Source organism: Rousettus aegyptiacus, unplaced genomic scaffold (assembly GCF_014176215.1).
Source record: "Rousettus aegyptiacus isolate mRouAeg1 unplaced genomic scaffold, mRouAeg1.p scaffold_m13_p_8, whole genome shotgun sequence".
In the NCBI taxonomy this organism is placed as follows: Eukaryota; Metazoa; Chordata; class Mammalia; order Chiroptera; family Pteropodidae; genus Rousettus; species Rousettus aegyptiacus.
In genome coordinates, this window is record NW_023416311.1 from 30,610,936 (window position 1) to 30,637,647 (window position 26,712).

Sequence of the window (26,712 nt, forward strand, 5' to 3'; positions counted from 1 at the left end):
ATCTCCTGCCGTCAGGTCCCAAGAGGACACTGAAGGAAACAGGGAAGATGACACCCCAGGCCATCTCTCCTGGAGGGGATTAATGCTTCTATGAGTCACCAAAAGGGCCAAGTGACACTTCTGAGACTATCATGATATTCTCCGTGAACACTTACCAGTGTCCTAAAACTAAAGTTGTGTTTGAATCACTGCTCTACTTCTCTTGGACCAGTGAGATCAAGAACATGGCCATGCTTGAGGCTACTAGTATTTACTTACTGTTCATTTATATTTGCACCTCTGAAGATTCTTAGGCTTGGAATGTCAAACTTCATGTTTAATTATGTTTGGGCACAATCATTTCTAAACCAAAATAACATGTCCCTTTCCTCTACCCACCTCACATTCCCTCACAATACACCTCTGGGGGTGCAGTACTGCGGTAGCTACCTCTCCTGTAGGCACAGGGCCCAGACCTTGGGGTCTCAGAGCAGGCTCCCATTCGGGCTTGGCTGCTTAGGGGTTGTGGGTGTCCCTGTTGTCTCATGTGTAATATGGGAACAGTACACCTACTTTGTAGAAGTGTTGCAATGCTAAAGGATAGCATTCAATAAGTGGTTCTTTTGGTTGAAAAAAAAAACCACATTTGTATTCAATTTAAGAAACTAAGGTTTTAACCTAAAAACAGGTCTAGTGAAGAACTGACTCAGATTTTCTAGTAAAAATGAAAATATTATAAGAAAACAAAACCAAAAGCACATTCAGTATTTTTATTTAATTATTTTAGCAATTTATACCTCCCCACCCTTTTCTTTAAGTTAGTGTGACAATTTTCCATAATAAACTACTAAAAGAGAAGCTTTGGTCAAGAATGGAATGAAATAGCAAAAAACCAAAAACCAAAAACCCAAAACACAAAAACCAACACCCTCCCCGCAAAAAAAAAAAAAAAAAAAAAAAAAAAAAATCTCACACCCAAAACCCAATAACTGCTGCTTTTAAAAAACCAACACTTTCACCAATTATATTCAAACAAAAATACACAAACAACATTTGTGTGATATTTGTCTTCAGTGTTTCCTTGTGGCTGGCTCTCCTCACCATCATGCAAATGGCGGAGCTGCCATCAGTTTGTCAGTCTGTCATGCTGGATGTGGGAGGCTCACTCAGCTTCACATTATCCGAAGGCCCTGGATGGAAGACTCTAGAGTCTTGAAAATGACAGGAAGAACACTGATGGTTACTGATGGCTGTCCATCCTGGCGTTTTCCCTACAGTGCTACATTACTCCCTCTTCTCCCTGGCTGAGGTGCAGGCCCCTGAACCCCTAAATCTAGCCTTACCACGTCTCTGAGACATGCTCCCCCAGGACTTGGCCCAGGAGAGACTCTCCAGGACTGCTGGCCCTTCCAGGTCATGTGCTCCCTTGTTCGTACCGCCTCAGCCCACAGGCTCTGGGCACACTTCTCTGTGACCTGGGGAACATGCCTCCCATCTGTGTCATTGGCCCTTACTGATGAGGGACATCTGTGCACATGTCCCTTTGCCTCTTTGGCACTTTAGATGTCCTAATGGCAGGCATTTCTGTTTCTGTATGCCACAAAGCAGCCAGCTTACTGCACAACACAGAGCAGGTACTCAAAGGTAGATGGATTGAAGAGAAAAGTGCACTGGGTCTTTCTACCTTACACAAGTGCAAAAAGAGAGAAAAAGACGTGGTCTGAGGGACCAAAGAAGAAACAGCGGAGCTGTAACTGCCCAGGTGGTGCTAATTAGACAGGGGCCCTGATGCCCATGACATAAAGACACGAGTTAAAAAGGGGAGAAGAGACTTTTAGAGAAAGATAGTTTGTTCCTCTAGTATATTCTGGAGGCTTTTCCATACTATGTATTTGACCCAAAAGGGGGGGAAAAAATCAAACATCATGGAACTTCACAATGGCAAATTCTGTGAACAATGGCCTGTTTTGGAGTTTCACAACCAGGAAAAGTAAATTCACAGATGTCCACATAGAAGGTATCTTCTCTTTCTCTCACCCCTGCCCTTCCTCCCTGGTTCCTTATCTCACCCACCATCTTCCCAATCCCCAAGTTGGAGTGTGCAGAGTCCTCCTGCATTTGTCCTTCACTGTCACTACACCCTTCCCCTGGGCCTCCTAAGTCTCTCTCCAGTCCAGAATCTCCTGGCCACACCCCTGCCACAGCTGGAGTTCACATCCTCATGCCTTGTTCACTGGACTCAATCCTGTTCTCAGAGCCCCCGGTTGCCCAGGCTACCCACACCTGACAGCCTGGTGCTCTTCTACTTCACTCCTGGAACAGCTCCTAGCAGGGTGCAGACAAAGACCAGTTCCCTCTCCCTGACCATGACATGGCTTTTTTTTTACTTTTCATCTTATGCTTCTGTAGGACCCACACCACAGCCCAAACAACCAGCAGTGCAGGATGCAGGATGTGTTCTCTGAGCTCCATGCCTGGTCTGCACATGCTACTTTCCTGTAACTTTGAATGCTTGCACACCCTTTTGTGTGCCAAAATCTCACTGCATCCAAGGATGCAGCTCAGGTGTAACCTCCTCTCTGTAGCACTGGCAGTCCACACATCCCCACAAATTCCTCAATGTACAAACAGAGGCACTGGCTTCTCTTTTGGAGTGCCACCTAATTCCCTCACCCTCCTCTCCCTTTCTACCAGATGAACACCTCAAAGGCTCCTTCACCTCAATACTCTCCATGCCTATCACCATGCCTAGCACCCAGCAAGTATTTAGTGAATGTTTATTAGATTAATTAGTGCAACCATAAAAATAATACCTAGATAGTTAAACTTAGACTAGTGCCCAACACAGGGCTTACTACAAAAACAGCACTAAACTTTTCCCTCAATGGACACTTAGAAAGAAGTATGTATTCCATCTCACTGGGAGAGTGTGGTTTTCTCCTATTAACAACTTTTAGATTTTAAAGACAGTTATTGTCTAATGTCCTCCATTTCTGATTTACATTAGCTTTGATATTTTGTTCCAAGAAATGAAAAACATTTTCCCACAGGGGGAGTTTTAACACAAATAAGATTCAATTCTGAAAGGTAGAAAATACCTTAAAATCCCAAATTGTCATGGCTCCATCAATGCCAGTAGTGCAAAATTTGCGACAATCTTGCTTGTCCACCTCATAAATAGATACTTGACTGAAAAAAAAGCAAAACAAGAGATTGTAAGGTATATGGTAGAACTGAACTCCTAATTTCCTAATAGTGTAAGGGCATTTTAAGGAGATAAATTACTTATTAACTCCTGAATATCAAGTTGTTTATCAATATTAAGCTGTAGCAATCTCACTCAGAAAATATAAAAATGCCTTTTATTAGCAAGTATCCAGAAAAGAAAAGATTGAGAAGAGGGAAATGTTACGAATTTGCATTAATCAACGATGTGGAGGAATAGGACAATGCAGCCGCACAGCACGCAAACTGCTCAGGAGCGGGGTGTGGGTAGGACTACAGCTAGGCTGAAATGGAAACTCTGAAACATGACCGAAATCCAACTGGCTCCAAACGAAAACTCCCAAATCACTCTCCAACAGCCAGAGCATAAAAGCCAAGAGCTCTCCTTGCATTTAAAATGAATCATTTTAAATGTTAGCAACAGTCAGACATGCCACAAGATTTCGATCAGGCAAAGCAGAGGAATAAATGAAACAACTTGTTTCAGCCTAATTATATGAAAAACTTTCAAGGAAATCAATTCTGTAGCTCTGATGATATTTTTCTTTCTCCTCTGAAATGTCTAGAACATTCCTTCTAGGAAAGGGGATGGTAAACTACGGCACACATCGCCTGTTTCTGTATAGTCTGAAAGCGAAGAATGTCTTTTACAATTTTAAATGGCTGGAAAAAAATAAGACTATCATCTCATGACATATGAAAATTATGTGAAATTCAAATTTCGGTGTCCATAAAGTTTTACTGAAACACATTCATGCTCATTATTTACATGCTGTCCACGGCAGCTTTTGTACTGCAATGGCAGAGTTGAATAGTTGCTATGAAGACTGCAGAATCCCTCAGAGTCTAAAATATTTACTATAGGGTGCCTTACGGAAAGTTTACTGACCCTGCTCTAGGGCAAAGAGGACTTAATATCTGCAAATAAAAGTAAACATGTCCATCTGCAAGTGTCTGTCATTTTATTTTTAACCTAAAAGTATCGAAGAGGCAACGAGAGATGTTTCCTTCCTGGCAGCAGAGTAGCTTAAGAAAAATTCATAAGAAATAATTTTGAAAGTCATTCAGAAAGATATTTGCACACCGATGGATGTTCACAGCAGCATTATTCACAGTGGCCAGGACGTGGAAGCAACCGATGTGTCCTATGATAGATGATAATTGGCTAAAAAAGCTGTGGTACATATATACAATGGAATATTACTCAGCCACAAGAAGAGATGAAGCCATTCACAACAACATTGATGGACCCTGAAATAATCATACTAAGCGAAACAAGCCAGACAGAGAAAGTTGAAAATTACATGATATCACTTACATGTGGGATATAAACCTAAAAGCAACAAATGAACAGGACAAACAGAGACTCATGGACATGGACAATGGACTAGTGATTACCAAAGGGCAGGAGGCAAGGGGAAAGGGGGAGTGAATTTAAATCATTTCTTCAATTTATTTAATTAATTAATTATAAAATAAAAAGTCATTCAAGACAGAGAAACTTGATGAGTATGGAGAGTTTTTTTCTATGTTTTCAAATTATTGCTTTTTATAGAGCGTAGACATTTTCAGCCTATTTTAACTCTAGTGGCCCTTTCCATTGAACATGATGAAAAGCACAACCTGAATTTAATAATTCTCTAAAAGAGAAAGTAAAGAAGTTTCCATTATTCTTCCTGTTACAATCACCACAATAGAAGTCTCTTAACACAAATGGGCTAGTCAAAAAGAAAATCTTATGGTACCTAACTCTGAACACGAAAATTTAAAATATCAAAAATATACTGTATTTCCCTTCGAGATTTAAAAAAAATCAAGCTTTTTGGACAAAACACAATTCTTATATAACTACATATGTCTGATGAAAAATAAGAAAAGAAACCCCTCAGCTTGTCATAATGATACTAAGAAATTCTGTTTCTCTAATTAAATAATCTTACTTGTATATATTACTTGAAATCCATGGTTTAAATAATAGCTAGAAGTACCTTTACAAGCAGGATATAACTAATCTTCCTGTTATTTGTTCACTACCAAAGGAATATGACATTCAGGAAGGTTTCCTTTCCTTTCATTCTCAATCAAGTCTGTGAGGAAGCAAGTCCTAGGAAGAGGCTGCACTGACAGGGCACACCAGCTCACAAGTCCACAAACAATAGGATCTGCACTCCTCACGTGGGGAGCCTGTACCATATGCACCTTGATGGACAGAATGATCAGGTGGGGGCACTGTACTCTCTATCATGAGCCAACAATGGAAACCTGTAGTTGGGAAGCTACAAACTTCTTCCTCTTGTCGATGAAGGGATGTCTGGGCTTGCAGTACATAGAACTTTCACAGAGACCTAGTCAGGAAACAGAGGGGAAGAAGGGCATCTTCGTCACCTAAAAACTTCTCTACAGATGGCCCTAGCTATAGGTGGTGTCTAGGAACTCAGATCCCAGTCCAGGGGGCGCCAGGTGGCTGGGTGGCACATACGTGATGCTATTCTGGTGTAGTGTCTCCAAGGCTGTATTGCGGTCCTCAGTCGTGGCCCTCTTGTCCATGTTGCGGAAGCGTTCCATGGCAGACATGTTGCGCTGGATGCTCTGTTTTGGAATGTCTAGCTTGGAGACGAAAGTCAAGCAGCCACGGTCATCGTAGTTAAAGAGCATTGGGCAGCAGTCATGGCCCTGAAACAAGATCTCAGTCAACCCCTGGAGGGTATGTTCCCCACCTACCAACCCCTCAGCAAAATGTTCACCATCAAAGGCATCTCTCACTCTTAAAGGCTAACTCTGTTTCTTCTAAAAGGCTATTCTACTTTGTGCTACTGCACAAAGTCACAAAGCATGCATTGTTCCTGTTCTGAAGAATCATATACAGTATGCTACAAGGAAAGATGAAGAGAAATACTTACGGCAGCTACAACGCTATTCTCAGAGACAAATGATACACTCAGGAGGGGCAGGAACTCCGTTTTCAGAGTTGAGACCCTGAACACAAGAATACTTGTTAAATGGAGATAAAGCAGACTACTCAGCCTCTTTATAGACACAGAGGATGACAAAGGACCCATTCTCACAGGGGCTTTGGCGATATAAATGACCACTTATGTTTATAAAGAGCTCCGTGACCTAGCTTTCCAGTAATCTCAAGCAGGAAATGACCCTGAGGCAACCTGCAGAAACTGGGGCCTTCAGCTCTCTCTAGCCTGTGCTCTACTCCCCTCTGAGGGCCCCCAACTCACAGCGAACTGGTCTACAGCTTTATTCCCAGTGGGCCCTTGTTCTTTCCCACCTCTGACTTTGCTCCTATGACCCTTTATGCACTTGCTGTCTCTGTTCCTCTTGCTTATCCAAAATTCACACTGGTTTTGAAGCTCAGCTCTAATTTGATCAACTCCATGAAGCTTTCCTGGACATCAGCCTAAAGTAGGTTCTCCTTTCCTTGACCTTCCAGAGTTCTTACTGTCACTCAACACTGAATGCCTTATTCTGCTATTCTCTCCTCACCTGTGCTCACTGTGGGCTAGGGCCACAAACAGTTACTAGAGCCTATTCTCTTTCCTCAACTAGGCTCTGGTTTAACAGATAGAGTTGCTGATGAATAAGACACAGTCTTAGCCAGCCAGGAGCTCACATGCAGTAGGTGTGTGTGCACATACATGCACACATAGTATATACCAAGTATACAACTTAGTAGTTATCTGCTCCAGCACCTGGCTGAGAAGTTACACAGATGTGGCAGGCAAACACCTTGGTTGATGAATTACGATCATATATGTTCATGTAGAAGATGATATGTTTTGAAAACTATGTCTTAAGATACCCCTCACCCCCTAAGACTATTGGTATTGAAGTCCTAATACCTCATCTTAAGGTCTCACTGTGGCACACTTGGCTTTTACTACGTGAAATATTTATCTTTGAGAAAGGGAAGGAAGGAGATCATATCTGACTTGTAGGACCATAAAAGCCAAATGCAAATTAATAAGAAGGTAGACAGGGGCTTGTAATAAGCATATGCTAAGAGCTTATTATGCATTATATAAGTTGCATACAAGTCAAATAACTATAACATCAAAACATTGAATGACAAAAGGCAAGTTACTATACAAAATGTATAGCATAATACCATTTATGTTAAAAATGAAAAGCTATATAAGTATCCATGTACAGAAATCTCCTAGAAGATTATATTATTTATATTTGGGAGTGTTTTTAAAAAATAAAATTAAAAAAAATTCAATCCATTAAGAAAATATCCTCTCTAAAGTCACTTTGTTGTCACAATGTGGCAGAGGGAGTCAGAGTCACCTGATGTGACCAGTTCTCAGCACATAGGTCGACAGGGTGGGTTTCCTTTAGCTGAAAACGATGCACCAGGAAAGAAGAAAGATTTGAAAGAGGAAAAAATTCCAATCATCTCTCTTCCTCCATCATTTGATGAATATGAATTCTGATGTCCGACAAAATGCCTAATGCTCTCCTGAAGGCTGAGCAACCACCTTACTCATAAATGAGTTATCGCGATTTGAGTTCTTCCAGCATACACCAGAGAAACTGGCTTCGAAGCTTTAAGTATTACTGAATAAAGTCCCAAATTAATGGAGTCATTGTTCACTAATTACACAGAGCAAGAACATACCACCTATTTAATTTAAGGCTGGTGGGTGACATTTACATGTTGTAAGGAATTCATAACAACAGACTAAACAGACTATTTGAAGGAAATCTTATCAGTAGGGTCCGTCAAAGGAATCACTATCAGCACTTCTATTAAAAAGTGTTTCTGGAAGTGAGACCTAACTCTTTAAAATTTCCCCAAATGGACAATCTAAATATGTGTCTCTGACTTTAAAGTCTGCCTTGCAGTTCTGGATGCTATGCTTTCTTCCTGTACTTATACCCAAGGAAGGGCAGACTTTGTCCAGCTGATAAGAGATCCTACCTGACTCTCTTACTGTAAACAAAAGGCAAATACTCACTGCACACTTTTTGAGGCATCGGCAACGGACACAGTGCTGTCGTGGCTGACCCAAGCCAGGCGGCTCCCACTAGCAGAGAAGCTAACCCCGTGCACCCAGCCACCAGTGCCACTGCCACCAAACTCTGACATCAGCTGACCAAAAGGCATCTTGCTGCCCCAGGGTGTACTGGCTGGCTTTTCGTCCACTTCTTTAATGTATGCAGAAAACACTCTGCAGGGAGAAAAGGAAAAAGTAAATGAAAATATATATATATGGAAACAGGCCACAAGCAGCTGTCGTAAGGTGTCCCAGAATATAAACAGACTGACTCATAAAGAGCAAAATATGATGGACAAGTTCAGATGCTCAAGACTCTTAAGACACAGAACAGGTCTCAGCTACCTATAGGCCAATTCAAGTTTGGCAAATCCATAATTAATGGATATTTATAGATCAGTTCTGATGTGTCAGGCACTATTCTAGGAATACGGTTCTAAAAGTAATGAACACAAAAATCCCTCCCTCCTGGAGTGTACATTCTGGGGGAGAATTGTGCTGTTGCGCCCTCCCTTGCCCGTGGGAGATCTGACTAAATGAGTACAGCATTCTTTCCTGTCTACTTCACCATCATTCTCAACACAGTATTCCAGGAAGCCCACACAGTCAAATGGTAGGAAAAAGGAAACTATTTGCCACCCTGCAATAAACCATTGGTATGAACGCAATTAAAGAAATAGGACCTCCAAGGAGAAAGCCCGAGGAAGCCATGGGAAGAGCGAGCAGACTTTCCTCAGAGCTGCCAGGCAGAGGGCCAGGTTCACTCTACCCTCAGGCCCAAAGTCCAGCCTTTTGGCAGGCATAGTCTGGGAGGAAAGTGGATCCTTTACAGCCTGTTGTCATCAGCCTCTTCCTCTTCCTCTTAATTCTTTGATACAGAGGCAGGAAGCAAAAAAGATAAAGAACAGCTGGGACTCTATCCTTTTATTCCCTTTTGCCCTCCAATGCGATGGACAGGTTCCCTAAACAATCTGGAATATTTCCCCCCAAAATGACAATGGCACCAGTAGCTCTGGAAAAGCTGAAGGGCTCAGTTGTCTGTAAGTTAGATACTATGTGACCTCAGAATCCCTTTAAGTCAGCATCATAATAGCTATTGCTTTAACCATCAGGGTCCAGGGAAGAACAGGTAATTCTCAGCTGCCAACTTAAGAGTGGATCAGACCCATACCCACAGGACCACAAGTCAAAGCAAAGTTACTTCTGAAAATTATTATCAACCAATGAATTGTAACCTATTTTTACAAACCAGATTTTTAGACAAAGATTGATGATCCAGGTGGTATGGATCAGTAGCACTTACTTCTACCTTCTAAGGGAACTAGAATGACTCTGGGTAACATCACAAACAAAACTCCTGAATAAGAAAAACTCTAGGTAATGTCTATGTATATTTACTGCTACACTGGTTCTTAAGTAAGAGAACCAATATTTTCCCCCAAAGTGGCTTGATATTATTGTATCTCTTTCCTACAGCCAAATTTCCACACACATATTTTTTTTAAAAAAGGACAAAAAACAAAATCCCTGGGATAGTCTGAAGATATAAATCATTAGCTAGGTTTTTCTGGAAATTCTCCACATAGCCTACTAAAGAAAGACACATCCTATTTCCCAACTGCCAACATGAAGCGACATTTATTTGTTTTTCTTTTTGTTGATAAAGAACAACTTTAAAAAACAATTATACTATATGATAATTAAAGTTCTTAGCAAAGTGGCTGTGTTTCTTCTAGTCTTGTGCTAAATGACAAAAGGCTTTAACTGAAAAAGAATAGCATGATAACAGCTCAGCAGAGCTACTATTGTTTTGTTGATCTTAGTTTCACTCTGGAATTTGCCAAGTCTGCTGCCTGGGTTATGAAATGAGAAATAATACTGGGGGGTGGGGAGATGGGGGGTAGGAGAGAACAATATACTCCCACTCTAAACCACAGATGCTCTGCCTGCTCTGCCGCTCTGCCTAAGGAAAACTTCCTGGCCCCACCCTTGCACCTCCCTCCTACCACACTTCCAACTCTACTTCTTTCTACCACAGTGATTTACATGCTCGCTTTAGCTCCTTTTCTAGATCACAAGCTCCTTTCATCTCTGAGTCCCTCACAGAGCCTAGCACAGTACCTTGCAAAGAAAAAGATCCTTAAAATATCTGTTGAAAGATGAACAATGAACAGCTCAAGTGTGTCCACCAATTCTCATTTGTTCTTACCGGCATTTGAAATCACATGATCCAGCTGCCAGCAAAACATTGTTGGGATGCCAATCCAAGCTGAGGACGGTGGACCGAATTGGCTTTTTAATGTGTTTGCTTACCCACCTACAAAAGGAGAAAATCCACTTTAGTTTATCCACACTAAAAACAATAGTCTCCAAATGACTTACAAACGTGTCAGGTGAAAACACCAATGCATGGTTCTTATGTGGTTACCGGGTCTCCTGTCAGAGAAGTTACATTTTTAAAGGATGAGAGGAAGAACCACAGTCTCTTCCGCTTTCCTGTCTTTTAAGCTTTGACACTATCACCGGGGCAGCCATTTCTGAACTTGCCTGGCTACCAGGGGATCCTTATTAGTGAGTACATTCACGGGTTAACTCTGGTATGCTCCATAGAATTCCAGATTACCTGTGACTTTAACCTCTGAAATACAATCTGAGGTTTGAAATAACTTGCATTTTTATTATAACTACGCATCGATTTGTTTTTTCATTTTGGGTAAAGTTTGGGTTTTAAGATAGCTTAATATTCCTAAGTTTCCAGAAGGTACAAATTCTTTTTAATACTCCCCCCCGCCCCGCCCCACCGAGAAATCACAACCAAATTAGCAGAACCTTGTGTTGGAGATTAGTTTCTAATTCTCTAGCTCCACTTAAGAGTTTATTTATGCCTAAAATCAGTCATTATTCTAGCTTAACTAAATCAATTTCTGCCCCCAAAGTACTAAAAACCAATCATGTTCTGCTGTTCAAGATGAGAGACTTAATACTGTGCCCAAAGGCCCTTCGTTGAATGCTAAATAATTTTTCTTAGGAATCTATATGAAAAATTTCATTCTGAAAAACAGACAATATTCTGATTGATAATGCAGCTATTTTAAAGGCTTTTAGAAGTTTAAAAGTACTCACATCATATCAATGAAATACTGTTCCACAGCTGAGAAGCTCTCCTGAACATATAGCTTGTTCAAATGACAATACTTTGTACTATAGTAAAGCCCAATTCACCTATATTTGAGACTATTTTAATGAATATAAATATGAAAAAATCACTGACATTGAAGGTTACCTAGGAAGAAAAGTTGTTTCTCATCTATTTGTTAGTGAGCCTTCTAAATGATTTTTAGCAAGCAACATTTTGTTAGCTTTAATTTTATAAAATTAAAAACATGCTTGAAAGAAAAACGCATGTTTTAAATTCTTAATTCAATCTTGCTCCAAATTCACTTTCTTTTCAAAGAATAAAAATTTCTGAGGTTTTACTAAATTACAAAATGTAATATAATGCCTTCCTTACATTGTTTCAACATAAAGCAAACAGTACACTAACACAAAGAATAATGTGTACTCTGCTGTTTTTAGTGCAAATCCATAGCCATTTACTAAATGACAATTCCATGTTGAAGGGTATTTACTGCCTTTTCTAAATGCATGCCAGGTAGAACAGAGTCATTTTCTTATCAAAGTATGCAGGAAGGAGTAAAGTAAGTTACTTAGCTAAAAAATAAACCTCTGAATTTGACTGGCTCATCTACAAGTGATTTATTAAAAAGGTACAACGGGCTGATTATATTTCCAAGATCCTGGTCAATTTTTATTTCCAATGGTTTAAACAAGCAAAACATTATACCAAGCACAGATTTGGTTAGCAAATAAACCTGAAAGAAAGAACACTGTTATCTGTAAGAATCCTAGATATTTTAAGTGGATAAAGATAGTGAAGAAAAAAAATTATTCCTCAGGACCCTGGAAATCTTTTTTTTTTTTAAATGCCTATAGCACCTCGTCTTATCCAAGTACTAACCAGGCCTGACCCTGCTTAGCTTCCAAGGTCAGACGAGATCAGGCACGTTCAGGGTGGCACGGCTGTAGACCCTGGAAATCTTTCAAGTTTATCATCAGGGTGAGAAAACAGCAATTTGGAAAGTACAGAGTCAGAAGAGTAGTAACATCTCACAGAACAAACAAGTTAGAAAAGAACATGGAAACCACAGCTCTATATTAACATAAGAAAGATGTGAGAGTTGACCCAATATGCGCAGAAGGAAAAATGTTCAATCACAGAGAATGGAGAATTTCGGAGGAAAGGAAATTTCCAGATGAAGAAAAACTGAAATTATATGTAAGCCTTCACTCAGTGACTCAAAAAGTCACCAAGAACACAATGGTCCAAATGTATGATTCTTTAGAGAGAAATAAAAAAAATACTCAGATGTTGCTCACCAGTCATTTTCGGACTCAAAATAACAAACAGAAATGAGTCGTGCTCCACTTCCCACAGCAAATTTATTCTCTAGCGGGGACCACTTGACAAAAGTGGCTGCACGATTAATTCTCAGGATCACCAGGGTTGGTTTCCAGACACCATCTTTCTGACTCCAGACATAGGCATTGCGGTCTGCCCCACAAGTGACGATGCGGTCGCTCTTGGGAGCCCAGTCAATACCTGCAAGTGAGACATGGAGACAACTGCTTTGCCTGGGCCAAAGACAACTAACATGGCACAGGCAGGTTGGCAATGGCATGGTGGGAACATATGTCGTCCTGATCATCACCTCCTACACAAAGGCCAGATGTTTTTCTGTAACTCAGGATCCTCCATGAGGCCAGGCAGAACAGAGCTATTTTAAAATCGCGGAGGTTACGAAACTAAGCAGGGACATTCTCTTTACTCATTCACAAGTTTCTAAAGCTATCTGGTCTAATGAGCCTTTACACACACACACACACACACACACGCGCGCGCGCGCATATACACACACATATATATGTATATGTATAGTTGTTGTTTGAAAGTACCTTTATTATTCATTCATTCATTAACACACTCCAATCAATATTAGCTGAAGGTCTGTTACGTGACATCCAAATAAAACAACATTCAGGGTAAATAAAAATAATCTTCAGTATATAAATAGGAAAATAAAAATTGTGATTCATTACACATTATTCTGAGGGTCACTGTCATTTAAATTAACCTAAATACCTTTTCGGTATGATGTAGGTTCTATGAAAGAATCCTGGAGTAGCTCTGTGTCTAAACTAGGAAGAGACCTATATATGTATCTAAATGTAAGGTTTAGTTTTCTTATTTGACCAGACTTACTTATTTGGTGCCTCAGTGAAGGATCCTAAAGTTAAGGTCAGTTTTAATATACCAAGAGTAAAAGCTGCTATGACTCGGTTATTTTATTTTTATATCTATTAATGACGTATTTTCTATAAAAAAATACATCAAAGGCACAGAAATATTACTAATAAATTTTTATCATAGATATCTTCCTAAAAATTAATAATTAACATTCTTAGCATTCTTATGGAAAAAAGTAAGATGAATATAAACTAAAGCCTGCATTAGTCGTAAACCATAGTGACTTAGCAGTATGAAGTTTATTCATTCATTCACCTATAGAAAATGTCAGCTCAATTTATTTTTGTACCGTCCAAAGGAAATGATATGGGAGAATGTGTTCTAAGTGATGTGTATTTTGATTTTAAAGCCATTTGTTACCGGATTGTTTTACAGCCCTCTTTATTAGATTTAAAATTTTATTTTTAACTACAAAAGCAATACCCACACATTGTTATAAGACAAACATCACAATGGGACGTGCAGAAAGTCAATAAAGCCCTGCCCCTGTTCTTTATGACCACACACATTTCTCTCCCCAAATATTACTATTATGGCAAACATTTTATCATGCTTTTAATATATTAGTAATTATACATTATTTCAGCATATAGATCTTATAATAATTTCCCCAAACATCCTATTGCTGAATGTTTTGTTAGTTTCTAATCACAGATAAAACTGGAGTAAACATTTCAGGCATGTACATTTTCGCTCTGGTTAAAATTATCTCTATGAGAAAGTCTCAGAAGTATGATGCAAAATACTGTTATTTTTATGAATGTCTTGTTTTCTAACTTGGCTACAAACTTCTTAACAATAGGAAGCAAACCTCTGAAACTACTGTGATGGGTGGTCCCTGTGATCCTACCTGTTGGTGTTCATGCCTCTGACATCCTATCCCCATGGGTGTAGGTAGGACCTGTAACTCAATTTTAACCAATGGAATACAAGAAAGGTGATGGGATATACATGATTACTATACAAGATTCCATAAGAAAGTGGCACTAGCACTTGCTAGAGATGATCACACTCTTTCTCCATTGTTGGCTTTGAAGAAGCAAGCTGCCATGAATCTTACAGTTGCAAGGAAATTAATTCCTCTACTAAAAACCTGAGCTTGGAAGTGAATCCTTCCCTGGTTGAATCTCTGATGAAAACACTTTAAATGACCCTTGTTTATAGCTTGTGAGACCCTAAGCAGAGTCCCAGACAAGCCGTGCCCAGTCTCTTGACCCTCAAAAACTGTGAGGTAATAAACATGTTTGGTTAAAGCTGCTAAGTTTATAGTATTTGCCACACACCAATAGAAAACAAATATATTTTCTACTATCTAGAATATTGCCTTGTACTGAGAAAGCTCAGTGATTCTGTAATGATTCTGACAATCTGAAATTTCACCCCTTATTCCACGAGACCACCATTCTAATTAAACACACACGTTTTATATGAATTCTTGAGGTGCTTAAACATGAGGTGCTTTAAAAAAAGTCAACAGATCCTCACTCTTTAAAATATAAGGAACTACTTTCAGCTTGGCTTTATAGTTCTAAGTCTACTTCTGCAGCTACATCTTTCATTTGAATACAGAAGCTGTTAAACCATAGCCATAGCCCCAAACTATTTTAGTTAACATTAGCTTTTAGTTATTCTTAAATGCATACTTGTTAAAAAGAGGAATGGAAAAAACAAATATTCAGTAAAAGGCAAATTTTCATCTCTTACTAATTAAGCTTTGTATTTTGTTATTGTTGTTTTTTTTCTGCCATCAGAAGACTTGAAAGGAGGGGAATCAAGCATCTAACCTATCTTTCCTGTACTAACTATATCTCAGGGTGACCAAACAGTAGATGAAAGTAAGTGTCTTTTATAAGTATATTCTAGCTAATTTTTAGAGAAGAAATGATAGATTTAGAATATTACCATGTTGCAGCCATTACTAAATTAATGGATATGGGGACTGATTATCAGCAATTGCTAACATCAGAAAGAAAGATGACTAGACATTATGTGCCTCCCTGATGAAAGAACATACCACTACCTAACTTCAACTAGCAATTTACAGGTAATACAGAGGACAGAGGAATATGTAAACCACCATGGGCTTCCAATTGGTAAAATCTAGGCTCTGGAAAACACTATAGGACAAAACAACCTGATTTCTCAATTTTCTTAAATAAATTGCAAAGACAAAGAAAGACAAGAAAGGGAACCTATAAACAAAAGATTTAAGAGATACGTCAACTAATCACAACTGTGTGTACCTTATTAAAATCCCAATTAAAACAGACTACTGTATTGGTTATTATTGAAGAGTCCTTACCTTTCAGAGATAAATGCTGAAATATGACATAATACAATGTCTGGGATGTGCTTCAAAATAGTACAGGGAGTTGAGAACAAGATAGGCTGTGAGTTGATAATTGTTGAATCTGGATGATGGGGACACAGGGGCTCATTACAATATTGTCTATTTTTGTTATCTGTTTAAAATTGTCCATACTAAAATGTTTTTTAAGAGACAGTGATTAAGCATGATACAAACTAATAAACTCACAGAAAAAAAATGCCAGGAATCTGATAACCCTTTCATGTTTATCATACTTTTTTCCCATACTACTTAGACTGACTAGTCTTTTCTTTAAGAAAGCTTCAGATGATAATTTTTTTTCTGCAGTTACTATCTTTCTGAGAAAATGTTTGATCCTTGGTCTCCTGCCAGAGTTATATTTAGATTTTTCCAACAACAGTTTTCCAGATATAAAAAAAATGGCATTTGAGCATTTGGACAGAAAATAGACCCAGGTTCAAAGGACTCCAGAAAGAAACAGGGGAGAAAAAGGACACAACTAATCATTTCACTTTTTTGACTATTTCCTTGGTCTTCCACCTTAATTAAAAGTATTTCCTAATGCTAAAATTCCAATTTAAAATGAGTGTTCTTATTTTTTAGGCTGTAAGGCCACTTGCAAAGGGACTTAAAGAAAATAGGCCAAACCTAATAGAAATAAGGTTGTGGGAAAGCAATAGCAACAAAAATAGAAATTATGTCTTTGGTGATGGTCTGGTAATACATAATTGTCTCACTAACATCACATACAAATCTTGGTAAAAGCAAGAAAGGATGGTCACAAGTTTTGCTGGTGTAAAATGCGCAGAAGGTCAAAACATGCTGTTTTTCTCTGATTTGGAGGAAGGATATTTTTAAGCTAATCAGTATATTAGAAGATTTGAGGCAAAATTCCACAGTCTCAATTAAAAAAAAAAAATCACTATTAGTCTCCTTTGCTGCCCACTTAAGTGCAAATTTCACTGTGAGATAAGGGGAAACCCAAGACCACAGTGAAAAATCTGTAATTAAATTATAGAGAATAAGTTTTTACGTGCTTGGCTAAATTAAAGCAAGAAGTTGAATCAACTGACAGAAAATAGGATAAAAAAGAAACTAAAATAGTAAAAATCAAAGAATAAGAGTTCTTTCTAAACAGAGCAATAAATGTTTGTTAAAAAAAAAAAAGCCAGACATAACAACAGAGCAATACATTCTCTTGAAATCTGGTATCAGGACATGGTTCACCAAATTCAGAAAACCACTGTAAAAATTCTTCGTTTTTCCATTTTCTCCTCCATAATTTGATACTTGCTAAATAAAACTCAGCATTGCCCTGTCACCACCTCTAACCCTCTAGTCACTGATAGTTTTTGCCAAAGACAAAAGTTAATGTATACTCAGGAAATCTGCCTCAGAGTCAATGCTTTAAGATTTGGTCTTCTACGAATCAACAAGAAAAAGATAAAAACTCAATGGAAAAATGGACAGAAATTACAAATACAAAAGTCACAAAAAAAGAAAACCCAGATAGCTAATAAGCATCTGAAACTATGCTCAACCTTTCACCCATCAGACAGTCTGACCATATCAATTTGTGTGGGATGTGGAAAAATAAAAGGCTAGTAGAACGAAGGTAATCTGAAGATACCTAGCAGATGTGAAGATGTGCATACCCCTGAGGTACAAGGCTACCATGTACGCACATTCATACATGTACAAAGAGATCTGCAGAGTAATGCTTGACTTAGCACTTCAATGTAATATGGAAAAACTGGAAACAACATAAATGTCTTTTAGTGAAGGAAAGGATAAATGAGGCATGAAACACCAAACAGCAATTAAAAGGAATAAACTTAATCTAGATACACCTATATAGATAGAGCTTAGTTAACAATGTGGAATGCAAAAGCAAGCTGTAAGAGATGTATGATATGATGCCATTTATACAGCATTTAAAAATACTAGCCAATAATACTAAAGATTGCTTATTTGAGAATGTCTTCCTGTCCCCAAACAATACAGGAAGCTTTTGGAAGACACTGAGTTCCCTCAGCACTTGGGAACACAGCTTGGCTTACATTTTCACACAGCTGACATGCTGTCTAGTTTTCGCTTTCACATCTCATCTCCCAATTTAAGTTCTTTAGTTCTCATAATAAGTAGGTTAGGGTTTCCATAATACTAGTAGAGTGCTGTGTACTAACTGGGCTAAAAGAAGAACTTAAAAATTGAGATCACTATTATGCTATTTTCCCAAACTTTCTAAAGAAATCTCAGTAAATGCTACACAATTTTAAATGTACGGTAGACTTACTTTATTAGGCTCTTTATTTAAATGGAAGAATGTTAAATTTGGAAATATTGTACTAATAAGCTCATGGTTATCTTCCCTTACCTGTGATGTGTCCATTGTGCTCCTTGAGTTCATGAGCTTTCACCCACTGGCTCCCGTTCTTCTTATAGATGTGGACTTCATGATTATTGGGGCTAAGGGCAATCTCTGGAGAAAAAAGTCAATAGTTAACACTTGAACTTGAAACTGTCACACAAAAAAAGTTATGTTACAGTTGGCATTTTAAAATAGACTGAAGGAACATAAAAGCTGTTTCAAAAAACTGTTCTCAATATTCACCTCTGAAGAATTCCTTTTATTATTTTTATCTCTACTCAGACCCCATTTTAAAAATGTTTTATAGAAAAACTAAATTTAAAAATCCAGTTTATCAGAGACATATACAACTATCAATTAAAGATTCTAGCCAGTAAAAAATAAAAATGTTACTGTACTTAGCAGATATACAGCTGACTCGTGAACAACACAGGTTTGAACTGAGCAGATACACTTATACCAGGATTTTTCCCAATAAAAAGACCTCCATATTCACGGGTTTCACATCCACATATTCAACCAACTGTGGACTGAAAATAATATTTTCAATCCACAGTAGGGAATCTGCAGATGCAGGGGGCCAACTGTATACATTGTTCTACGCCATTTTATAAAAGGGACTTGAGCATCTTCAAATTTTGGTATCAAAGAGGGGGTTCTGGAACCACTCCCCCTCACATACCAAGGGTTGACTTAACTATAGTTTTTGGGGAGCCAAAAGTTATACATGAATTTTCGACTGCACATGGGGTCAAGTGTCCCTAACCTTTGCATTGGTTCAAGGGTCAACTGTAATTTTAGCCTGTAGTAAAGATACTCAACATTTTAGCTCATCTATACAACATTATCGATAAATATTTAATTTGTTAGACTTTCTGAAATGCTGAAAACTATCTCATAGGCTCTCTTTACTGTTAGTCCCAGGATGGAACCACCATAGTTTATCAAAAAACTTGATTCTGCTGATAAAGCATATCAAAATTTTCCTTTATAAAAAAGCCAACATAAATTACAAAATATAATTCAACAAAAATCTCTTGGACCAATCTAAAATATTAAGAATATACACATCTACATGTTGAATTTTTTTGAAACATAACTGATTTTTTTTCCTTTCTAGGTCATCCTTTTTTTAAAAAACATTGATTTCTTAAAATTAAAATTAGGACCTATGACCTAAACTTTAGGTCAATCATTTAATAGTTTTCCCATCTATTATATCAGCTTTCCTCTCTTCTTTAGAAAAGCTACATCTTTTTCACAGATAAACCGTGGAATTAGATAAATATCTAGCTCTAAAATCCTAAGACTTTCAGTGCTTTCTGGAAAAGTTATAAATTTCTCTAAATTTCCAAGATGCATATAGGGATTTTGAAAGCCAAATCCACAGTTAAACCTGGAAAATGATATAAATAAGGACATTTATAACTTGCATTTCTATTAAAAATATCTTGGAAATACTCCAAAAACCTATTTTTAGATGGGAAAGAGAAGACAGAAGATATAGAAACTCAACTATGAGGCTCTAGATTCAGCATCTTACATGTTACATATTTTCGAATACCCAATGTAGAGGCTCTACCTAGGTTTTCACTTTACTCAAAAATCTGGAGTGTACTGTTTATGTACTAAGGATTTAAAAATAAGAGTGAACCAGTGTCTGAATTGCTTTTTAAAAAAACAGTGACTTATAGAGTCAAAGAAATCACTATCGAAATCTCAGTTGTCTTCTTTGCAGAAATTAGTTAAGCTGATCCTAAAATTCACATGGAAATGCAAGGGACCCAGAAAAGCCAAAACAATTTTGAGAAGGAAGTACAAAGTTGGAATTTACACGTCCCAATTTCTAAACTTATTACAAAGCTACAGTAAGCAAGACAGTGGTCCTAGCAAAAGGATAAACATAAAGATCAATGGAATAGAATTCAAAGTCCAATAAACCTTCACATTTTCACTCAAATGACTATCGACATAGGTGCCAAGATAATTCAATGAGGGAGAGAATACTGTAGTCTTCAACACCATACATAAAAATTAACTCAAAATGTTTCCAAGACCTAAAATAAGAGCTAAAACTATAAAACTCTTAGAGGGAAACAGGTATACATCTTTGTGACTTTAAACTAGACAATGGTTTCTTAGATATAACGTCGGATGAATAAGATCAAAAGAAAAAAATAAATTGGAAATTTTAAAAATTAAAGACTTTTGTGCTTCAAAGGGCACCATCAAGAAAAGAGAAAAGACATCCCACAGAATGGGAGATTTTTTAAATCATATATCTGATCAAGGACTTGTATCCAAAATATATAAAGAATTCTCACAACTCAACAATAAAAAGACAAATAACCCAATTTTAAAAATGGGCAAAGAATCTGAACAGACATTTCTCCAAAGAAGATATACAAATAGCCTATAAGTATATGAAAACATGCTCAACATCATTAGTTGTCAGGAAAATGCAAATCAAATCTGTAATGCTAATAGTGGGTATAGGGTTATAATCAAAGATGCAGATAATAACAAGTGTTGATGAGATTGTGGAGAAACTGGAACCCTCATATACTGCTATTTCCCTTTGGAAAATAGTCTGGCAGTTCCTCAAAATATTCAACATAGTTACCATATGACTTAGCAATTCAACTCTTAGATATATACTCAAGAGAAGCAAAAACATATGTCCACATGAAAACTTGTCTGTGAATGCTCAAAGCAGCAATATTCACAATAGTCAAAAACTGGAAACAACCTAAATGTCCACCAACAGATGAATAAACAAAATAAGGTACATCTATGCAAGATTATTCAGCTATAAAAAGGAATGGAGCACTGATACATGTTACAACATAGATGAACCTTGAAAACATTATGCTCAGTGAAAGAAGTGAGATGCAAAAAGCCACATATTGCATGATTCCATTTGTACAAAATGTTCAGAATAGGCAAATACATAATACAAAGAGTAGATTAGTAGTTGCTCAGAACTGGAAGTTTTGAGGAAAACTGGAAGTGACTACAAATGGGTATAGCATTTCTTTTTGGAGTGATGAAAATATTCTAAAACTAGATAGTGATGATTGTTGCATAACTCTGTGAATGTACTAACCACTGAATTGTACACTTTAAAAGAATGAATTTTGTTATTCAACTATATCTTAATATAGCTGTGATTTAAAAAAAAGATAGTGAATGTAATTCAAGTTTTTAAAATAACTCATGGGCATAATACTGCACTTCTGTTTCTAGACTTTTTTTTGCTTCTTCCTTGTCTTATGTCATTTTGTTTATTGTAATGTGCCTTCTTCTATGAGTCTCTTCCATTCCTCCCTGGTTTGCTGAAACCAGAAAACAAAAACTCAACCTTGTTATGAGAAATATAGTGAATAATCATTAGTACTGTTCTCAATACTTCAGGAATAAACCATATGTTTCTGAAATAGCTTATTTCTAGGTCCTAGAATTCTGACTAAAGGCTTGGATGAGTGTAGTGTTACTGTACAACCATTCCAAACACTGGGTTCTTAGGGCATGAAAGATGTCTCTGATATAAACTGTCCTTCAAATAATACTATAAAAAAAGAAATGGACAAGGAACCAGAAGGCTTGGGTGCTAACAATGGCTCTGACATTAACTTGGTGTGTGACCACTAGAAAGTCTTTCCAACAGTACAGGGATCAGTTTCTTTATCTGTAAACCAAAAGATTGACCTAGATACCTTCTAAACCCATACCGGTCCTGTTCACATGTGACAATGTAATATGATTCCTAAAAGTATCTAAATCTAAAAGTATCAAAATACCAAGATAAAGGCACAAAATTAATAGCATACTTACGGGTACGATCCCTGTTCCAGGCATGACAGGTAATTGGCTCTAGCAAAAACTGATGCAGGGACATTGTTCTTAGTGTTTTCAAAGGATAGAACGCTGCAATGAGCAAACAGAAAAAAAGCATTTAAAATGGCAGGCTACCAATATTTAAGTTGTCTGGGGGATCTTGAACACTATTCTCCTATTAAAGAAGAATCAATCTCAATGTCAAAACTTACTCATTTAAATACGACTAGTATTATAACCATCAATGCATAATTTATTCTGTTAAGGTCATCAAGAGACTCTAAAACCATGAGTTAAAGTGCACATTATTACTTATAGTGATCATTTAATTCACCATCCTGACCAGAATACTTTTAAGAAAGCAAAAAGGGATACTAGCAATAATTAGCTGTGACAACAGGTTAAAGCAGGGGTCCCCAAGTGCTGAACCACAGACCGGTACTGGTCCGTGGCCTCTTAGGAACCGGGCCACACAGCAGGAGGTGAGCAGCAGGTGAGCATGTGAAGCTTCATCTGTATTTGCAGCCACTCCCCAGTGCTAGCATTACCACCTCAGCTCCACCTCAGATCAGGTATTAGATTCTCATAGGAGAACCCATCTCTAGTGCCAAAAAGGTTAGGGAACGCTGCTAAAACAATTGGCTTGGATTATTTAAAACAGGCAATGAGTGGGGGGGCTGTGTTTAGATTAAAAAAGCTATGAAAACCAAATTTTATATAAAAACTTGATTGTAATCTATATTTTTAAAATAACCATAAAAGACATATTTTGTACAATAGGGAACATTTGAACTTGGGCTACATATTATATAATAATACACAATTATTTTCAATTTCTTAACTATGATAATGGTTTGCTCTTAGGTAGGACAATGTCCTAATTCTTGGAGGATAAAGATGATGAACTGCTTAGGGGTAAAGTGTCATGGTGTCTTCTGTAACTTATTTTCAGTCCTTCAGCACAACAAGTAGACAAAGAGTAAATGTGGCAAAATGTTAACAACTGGTGAATCTAGGCAAAGGGTATGCAAGTGTCATATTACTCTTTAAACTTTTTATTGTAACTAAATGAAAAGCAGGAATATATGAAACATCATTAATTTAAAAATCAAATAAAATTTTATAGACATTCAAATCTAGATCTACTGAAGAAGCAATCATTACCTGAAATTGGAGAAATTTTTTCAAAAAAAGCACTCCATTTAATCATTTCTAAGAGGCACTCTCACAACACTCTGAAGTTTCAATACACTCATGTTAACCTAGGGTGGAGACTGAAATGTGATATAGAAATTCTGATGCAAGCAGGAAATGAATGGAAGGTCCACCAGAAGGTTGTGAAGTGAACAATTACAGTTTAGCAGACAAAGTAGAAATCAATCTCAGTGGAAAGCAGATGAAATGTCTCTGCTAATTGTTGTAAAGGGACCCGAAAGTCAAAAAGAAATACATACACACTCAAATAAAAACAACTAATATCTTGAACTGAAAGAGAAACGTCTGTTTCACACATTATTCTAAGGGTGAAGATATTTAGGTCATTAATATTTTACTTTTGCTTGTTCTAGAAAGCAAATTGCAACTCACAAAGGAAAAAATCTTTCGTTGGAAGTTAAAAATATTTTAAATGAATTCAAATGAGGCTGCTTAATTTGTTTTTTAAAAAATAAAATTTCAGATGCTCATTTCATGATTTTCCTTATCTCTGATATCAGATGCTTACCCAGTACAACAGGTTTTATCCAGTTACTCAAAATAACATGTTGTGTCACAAATATCTTTTAATTAAAATAAATTTAGTTCAAAAGCCATACTTCATAAGCTCATTTGTTAACTGAAACAAAATTGGTCTGCAAATTAACAGTTTAATGCAAAAGCACATATTTCATCTATCATTACAAAGGAACAGCTGCAGACAAAGGCTTTCTTATTCTTCAACTCAGTTTTATAAGCAATGTAGCAAAGCCTTCAAAAGAGGTATAATTACTTCTAAAACTGCATTTCTAATTTTGTTATATAATTTAAACTCCATATTTGGACACGCGGACCTGTAATTCTTTTATAATCATGCGGCTATTGTAAGTCTGTAGGCCAAAACAATGCTCATATTTGTCAAATTTATAAGGCATCCAGTAAACATAGCCTGTATTCATCTAACTTAGTGAACACAGAAGAATAATAGCTTAAATTTAGTACCAAGAAAAAGATATCTTCTGTTATAGGGTGATAATTATAATTTCTAAACTGTGATTAATATTTAAGTGAAATCCGAAAACCTTTGTCTTAATGAAGGTAGTGAGAAAAAGAGACAGACAAAAAGGTAGTGACATTAAATTTAACAACTTCTACTGATGACCTTTTATTGTCCAGCCCTGAGAGAGAGATGATTTATAGCACACCATAATTCCGGGATCTCTCCCCATCCCAAACTTCCTTTTTTACCTATCACTTTGAGTACAGAGTCATTCCGAGGTTTGGTTAACTATAGGATCTGAAGCCAAGGCCACCTGGGTTTGAATCTTGGCTTTGACACACACTAGCTATGAGACCCTGGGCAGAGTACTCAGTCTCTCTATATCTTATTTTTTTTTCTTCTGTAAAATGGACATATTACTGACATCTCAAGGCTGCTGGTAGGAGGATTAACTGAGATAAAATGTAAAAGTATGTAGTGCAAAGCCTAGCCCAAAAGAGATGCTCACAAAGTTCCCTTTCTCCATCTGACCCAAGGCTTTTGAAGTATCTCAAGAAGTACACACCAGTTAGTATCCTCTGAAACCTGGAAATGTCTACATATGCTTTAAATTCTTGGCCCTGGAGCCTGAATGTATTTGCACAGTGGGAATTTCAGTTCCCTGTTCAGGGTCAGTTTTCAAGACTGTGATTCATCTAGCTTCTAATTGCTCTCACTACCCAACCCAGCAATACTAGGTACTCCAACAAGGTCACCACACCTTCCACAATGTTTGGAGACAGGTTCCAATTCCAGGCACCAGCCTCAAAGGCAGACCATTTTAAACCTCTTTATGCAGAATTTGTTTCAGTATAGGGTTAGTCAACTAGATCAAAATACTGTCACTCTCCCTCCAAGCAGTAGTTTAAATTTTTTCAAGATGATCCCCTCCTAAAATTGTGATAACTAGATGAATTAACCTCAGAAATTCTCTGAATACTTTGTGATAGGAAGCAGCCAGTCACAGCCACTCCTTAACAAGGCCAAAATATCCTCCTGTTAGCCTTTCCTGTTTTTATACACTTGAAAAACACAAGGCCAACATGAAACCAAAAGGTTAAGCAAAATTAATAAAACAGGAATTAGGATAATTTAGGTAATTTAGGCAATGAGCTGAGGTAGATAAAACCAGGTTCCAAAGCTGCAGTATGAGAACAGATGGCTTTATAATCAGAGTCTAAGCTACAATATTTAGTAAGTGCCCACCATGTTCCCAGAAGTGTAGTAAGTACCAAATTGGGGGCAGAAACATAAATCAATCTGACACTTTTCTGGTCCTCAAGTAAGAAGTGAAAGCATTTAGGAGAGGAAGGGAAGATAGATATGCATAGAATGCCCAGAAGCAGTAAGTACTAGCTGATATATATTGGGTACCTACCTTACTCTAGGTCACTAAAAACGATTCTAAACAATTTATTCAAATAAACTCCCTTGATTCTCCAGAAAGTCCTAAGAATCTTCTTACTGCAGGTAAAGGGGACTCAGAGAAGCAATCTTTTCAGAGTTATCCAACAAAGTGTCCGGTGCCGGGCTTGGAACTGTGGCAGTTCCATTGGAGGGATGGAAAGTGAAAGGTGCTACATCAAAGGTTCCACGGAGCCAGTATATACAGTTTTGACTTAAGAGACGGGATCACTCCAGAGAGGGAATCTTAAGGATCTCAGGGGAAGATTTTTTTAGCGTTCAGAAGGGTCCCCCAATAACTGCAGGGTTGAGGGTTGCCCCAGACAGAAGCCAATCTCCCACCAGTAACCACCGTGTGCAGGGACCTAGTCTACTGGGTAAAGAAAGAAACGACCGGTTTCTCTGACGCCTGATTATGGGGATTATCCCACTTACTAGTTTCACAGACTGTGATAAATGGCTAAAATAGAGATGAAATAGGGCTATAGAAGAGCACAAAGACCCGTTAATTTAGAGGAGCCCTGGAGCTCGAAAATTTTGAGAGAAATGATCTGTATGGGGGCCCAGGAGCTCAGTGGGTCCTATGGAGAACTGGAATATCCCGCCTCCTCCGGAGGCCGGTCAGGAAGACCCGGCTCGCCCTCAGCCTCCGGGCCCTAAGCCCCCGCCTCATCGCGCCCGCGGGTTCTAGTCCGGTGCAAGGCCACAAAGCCAGAAGCTCGTTCCTGCTGTCCCTTACCTGGAGTCGGGGAGTCTGGACCCGCGCGGAGCGGAGAATTCGCGGACTCTGGTCAGTCGACGCGAACAGGCTCCGGCGGCCGCGGGCGGAGGACGGAGGCCCAGAGGGAGCGGCTGACAGACCCCGGAAACGGCCACGGCGCCTGCGCAGCTCGGCCGCGCGAGCGTTCAGCGCACGCGCACAGCTTGAGCACGCCGCCGCTGCCCTGGGAGGGTGGGGCG

The 26,712-nt window shown here is 38.0% G+C and overlaps 1 protein-coding gene across 1 annotated transcript; it reads right to left on the reverse strand.

The window, feature by feature from the left end:
• Window positions 1–734: 734 nt before the first annotated feature.
• On the reverse strand, window positions 735–26,631 carry ARPC1A (actin related protein 2/3 complex subunit 1A). Its single transcript, XM_016159005.2, has 10 exons — window positions 26,492–26,631; window positions 22,113–22,205; window positions 18,285–18,389; window positions 12,651–12,873; window positions 10,423–10,530; window positions 8,175–8,387; window positions 6,105–6,180; window positions 5,684–5,877; window positions 3,078–3,168; window positions 735–1,190 (listed from the first exon to the last, which is right to left on the reverse strand). Exons 2-10 carry the CDS (start codon window positions 22,174–22,176, stop codon window positions 1,152–1,154), a joined length of 1,113 nt encoding a protein of 370 aa, XP_016014491.2. The 5' UTR covers window positions 22,177–22,205; window positions 26,492–26,631; the 3' UTR covers window positions 735–1,151.
• Window positions 26,632–26,712: the final 81 nt, after the last annotated feature.

Excerpts from the sequence above, each read along its gene's own strand:
- ARPC1A (XM_016159005.2), bottom strand. The coding sequence starts at position 22,176 with ATGTCCCTGCATCAGTTTTTGCTAGAGCCAATTACCTGTCATGCCTGG. Across the intron at positions 6,181-8,174 it reads GATGCCTCAAAAAGTGTGCA|GGTCTCAACTCTGAAAACGG; the intron begins GTGAGTATTTGC and ends TCTTGTGTTCAG. Across the intron at positions 1,191-3,077 it reads TGACAATTTGGGATTTTAAG|ACTCTAGAGTCTTCCATCCA; the intron begins GTATTTTCTACC and ends GTCATTTTCAAG.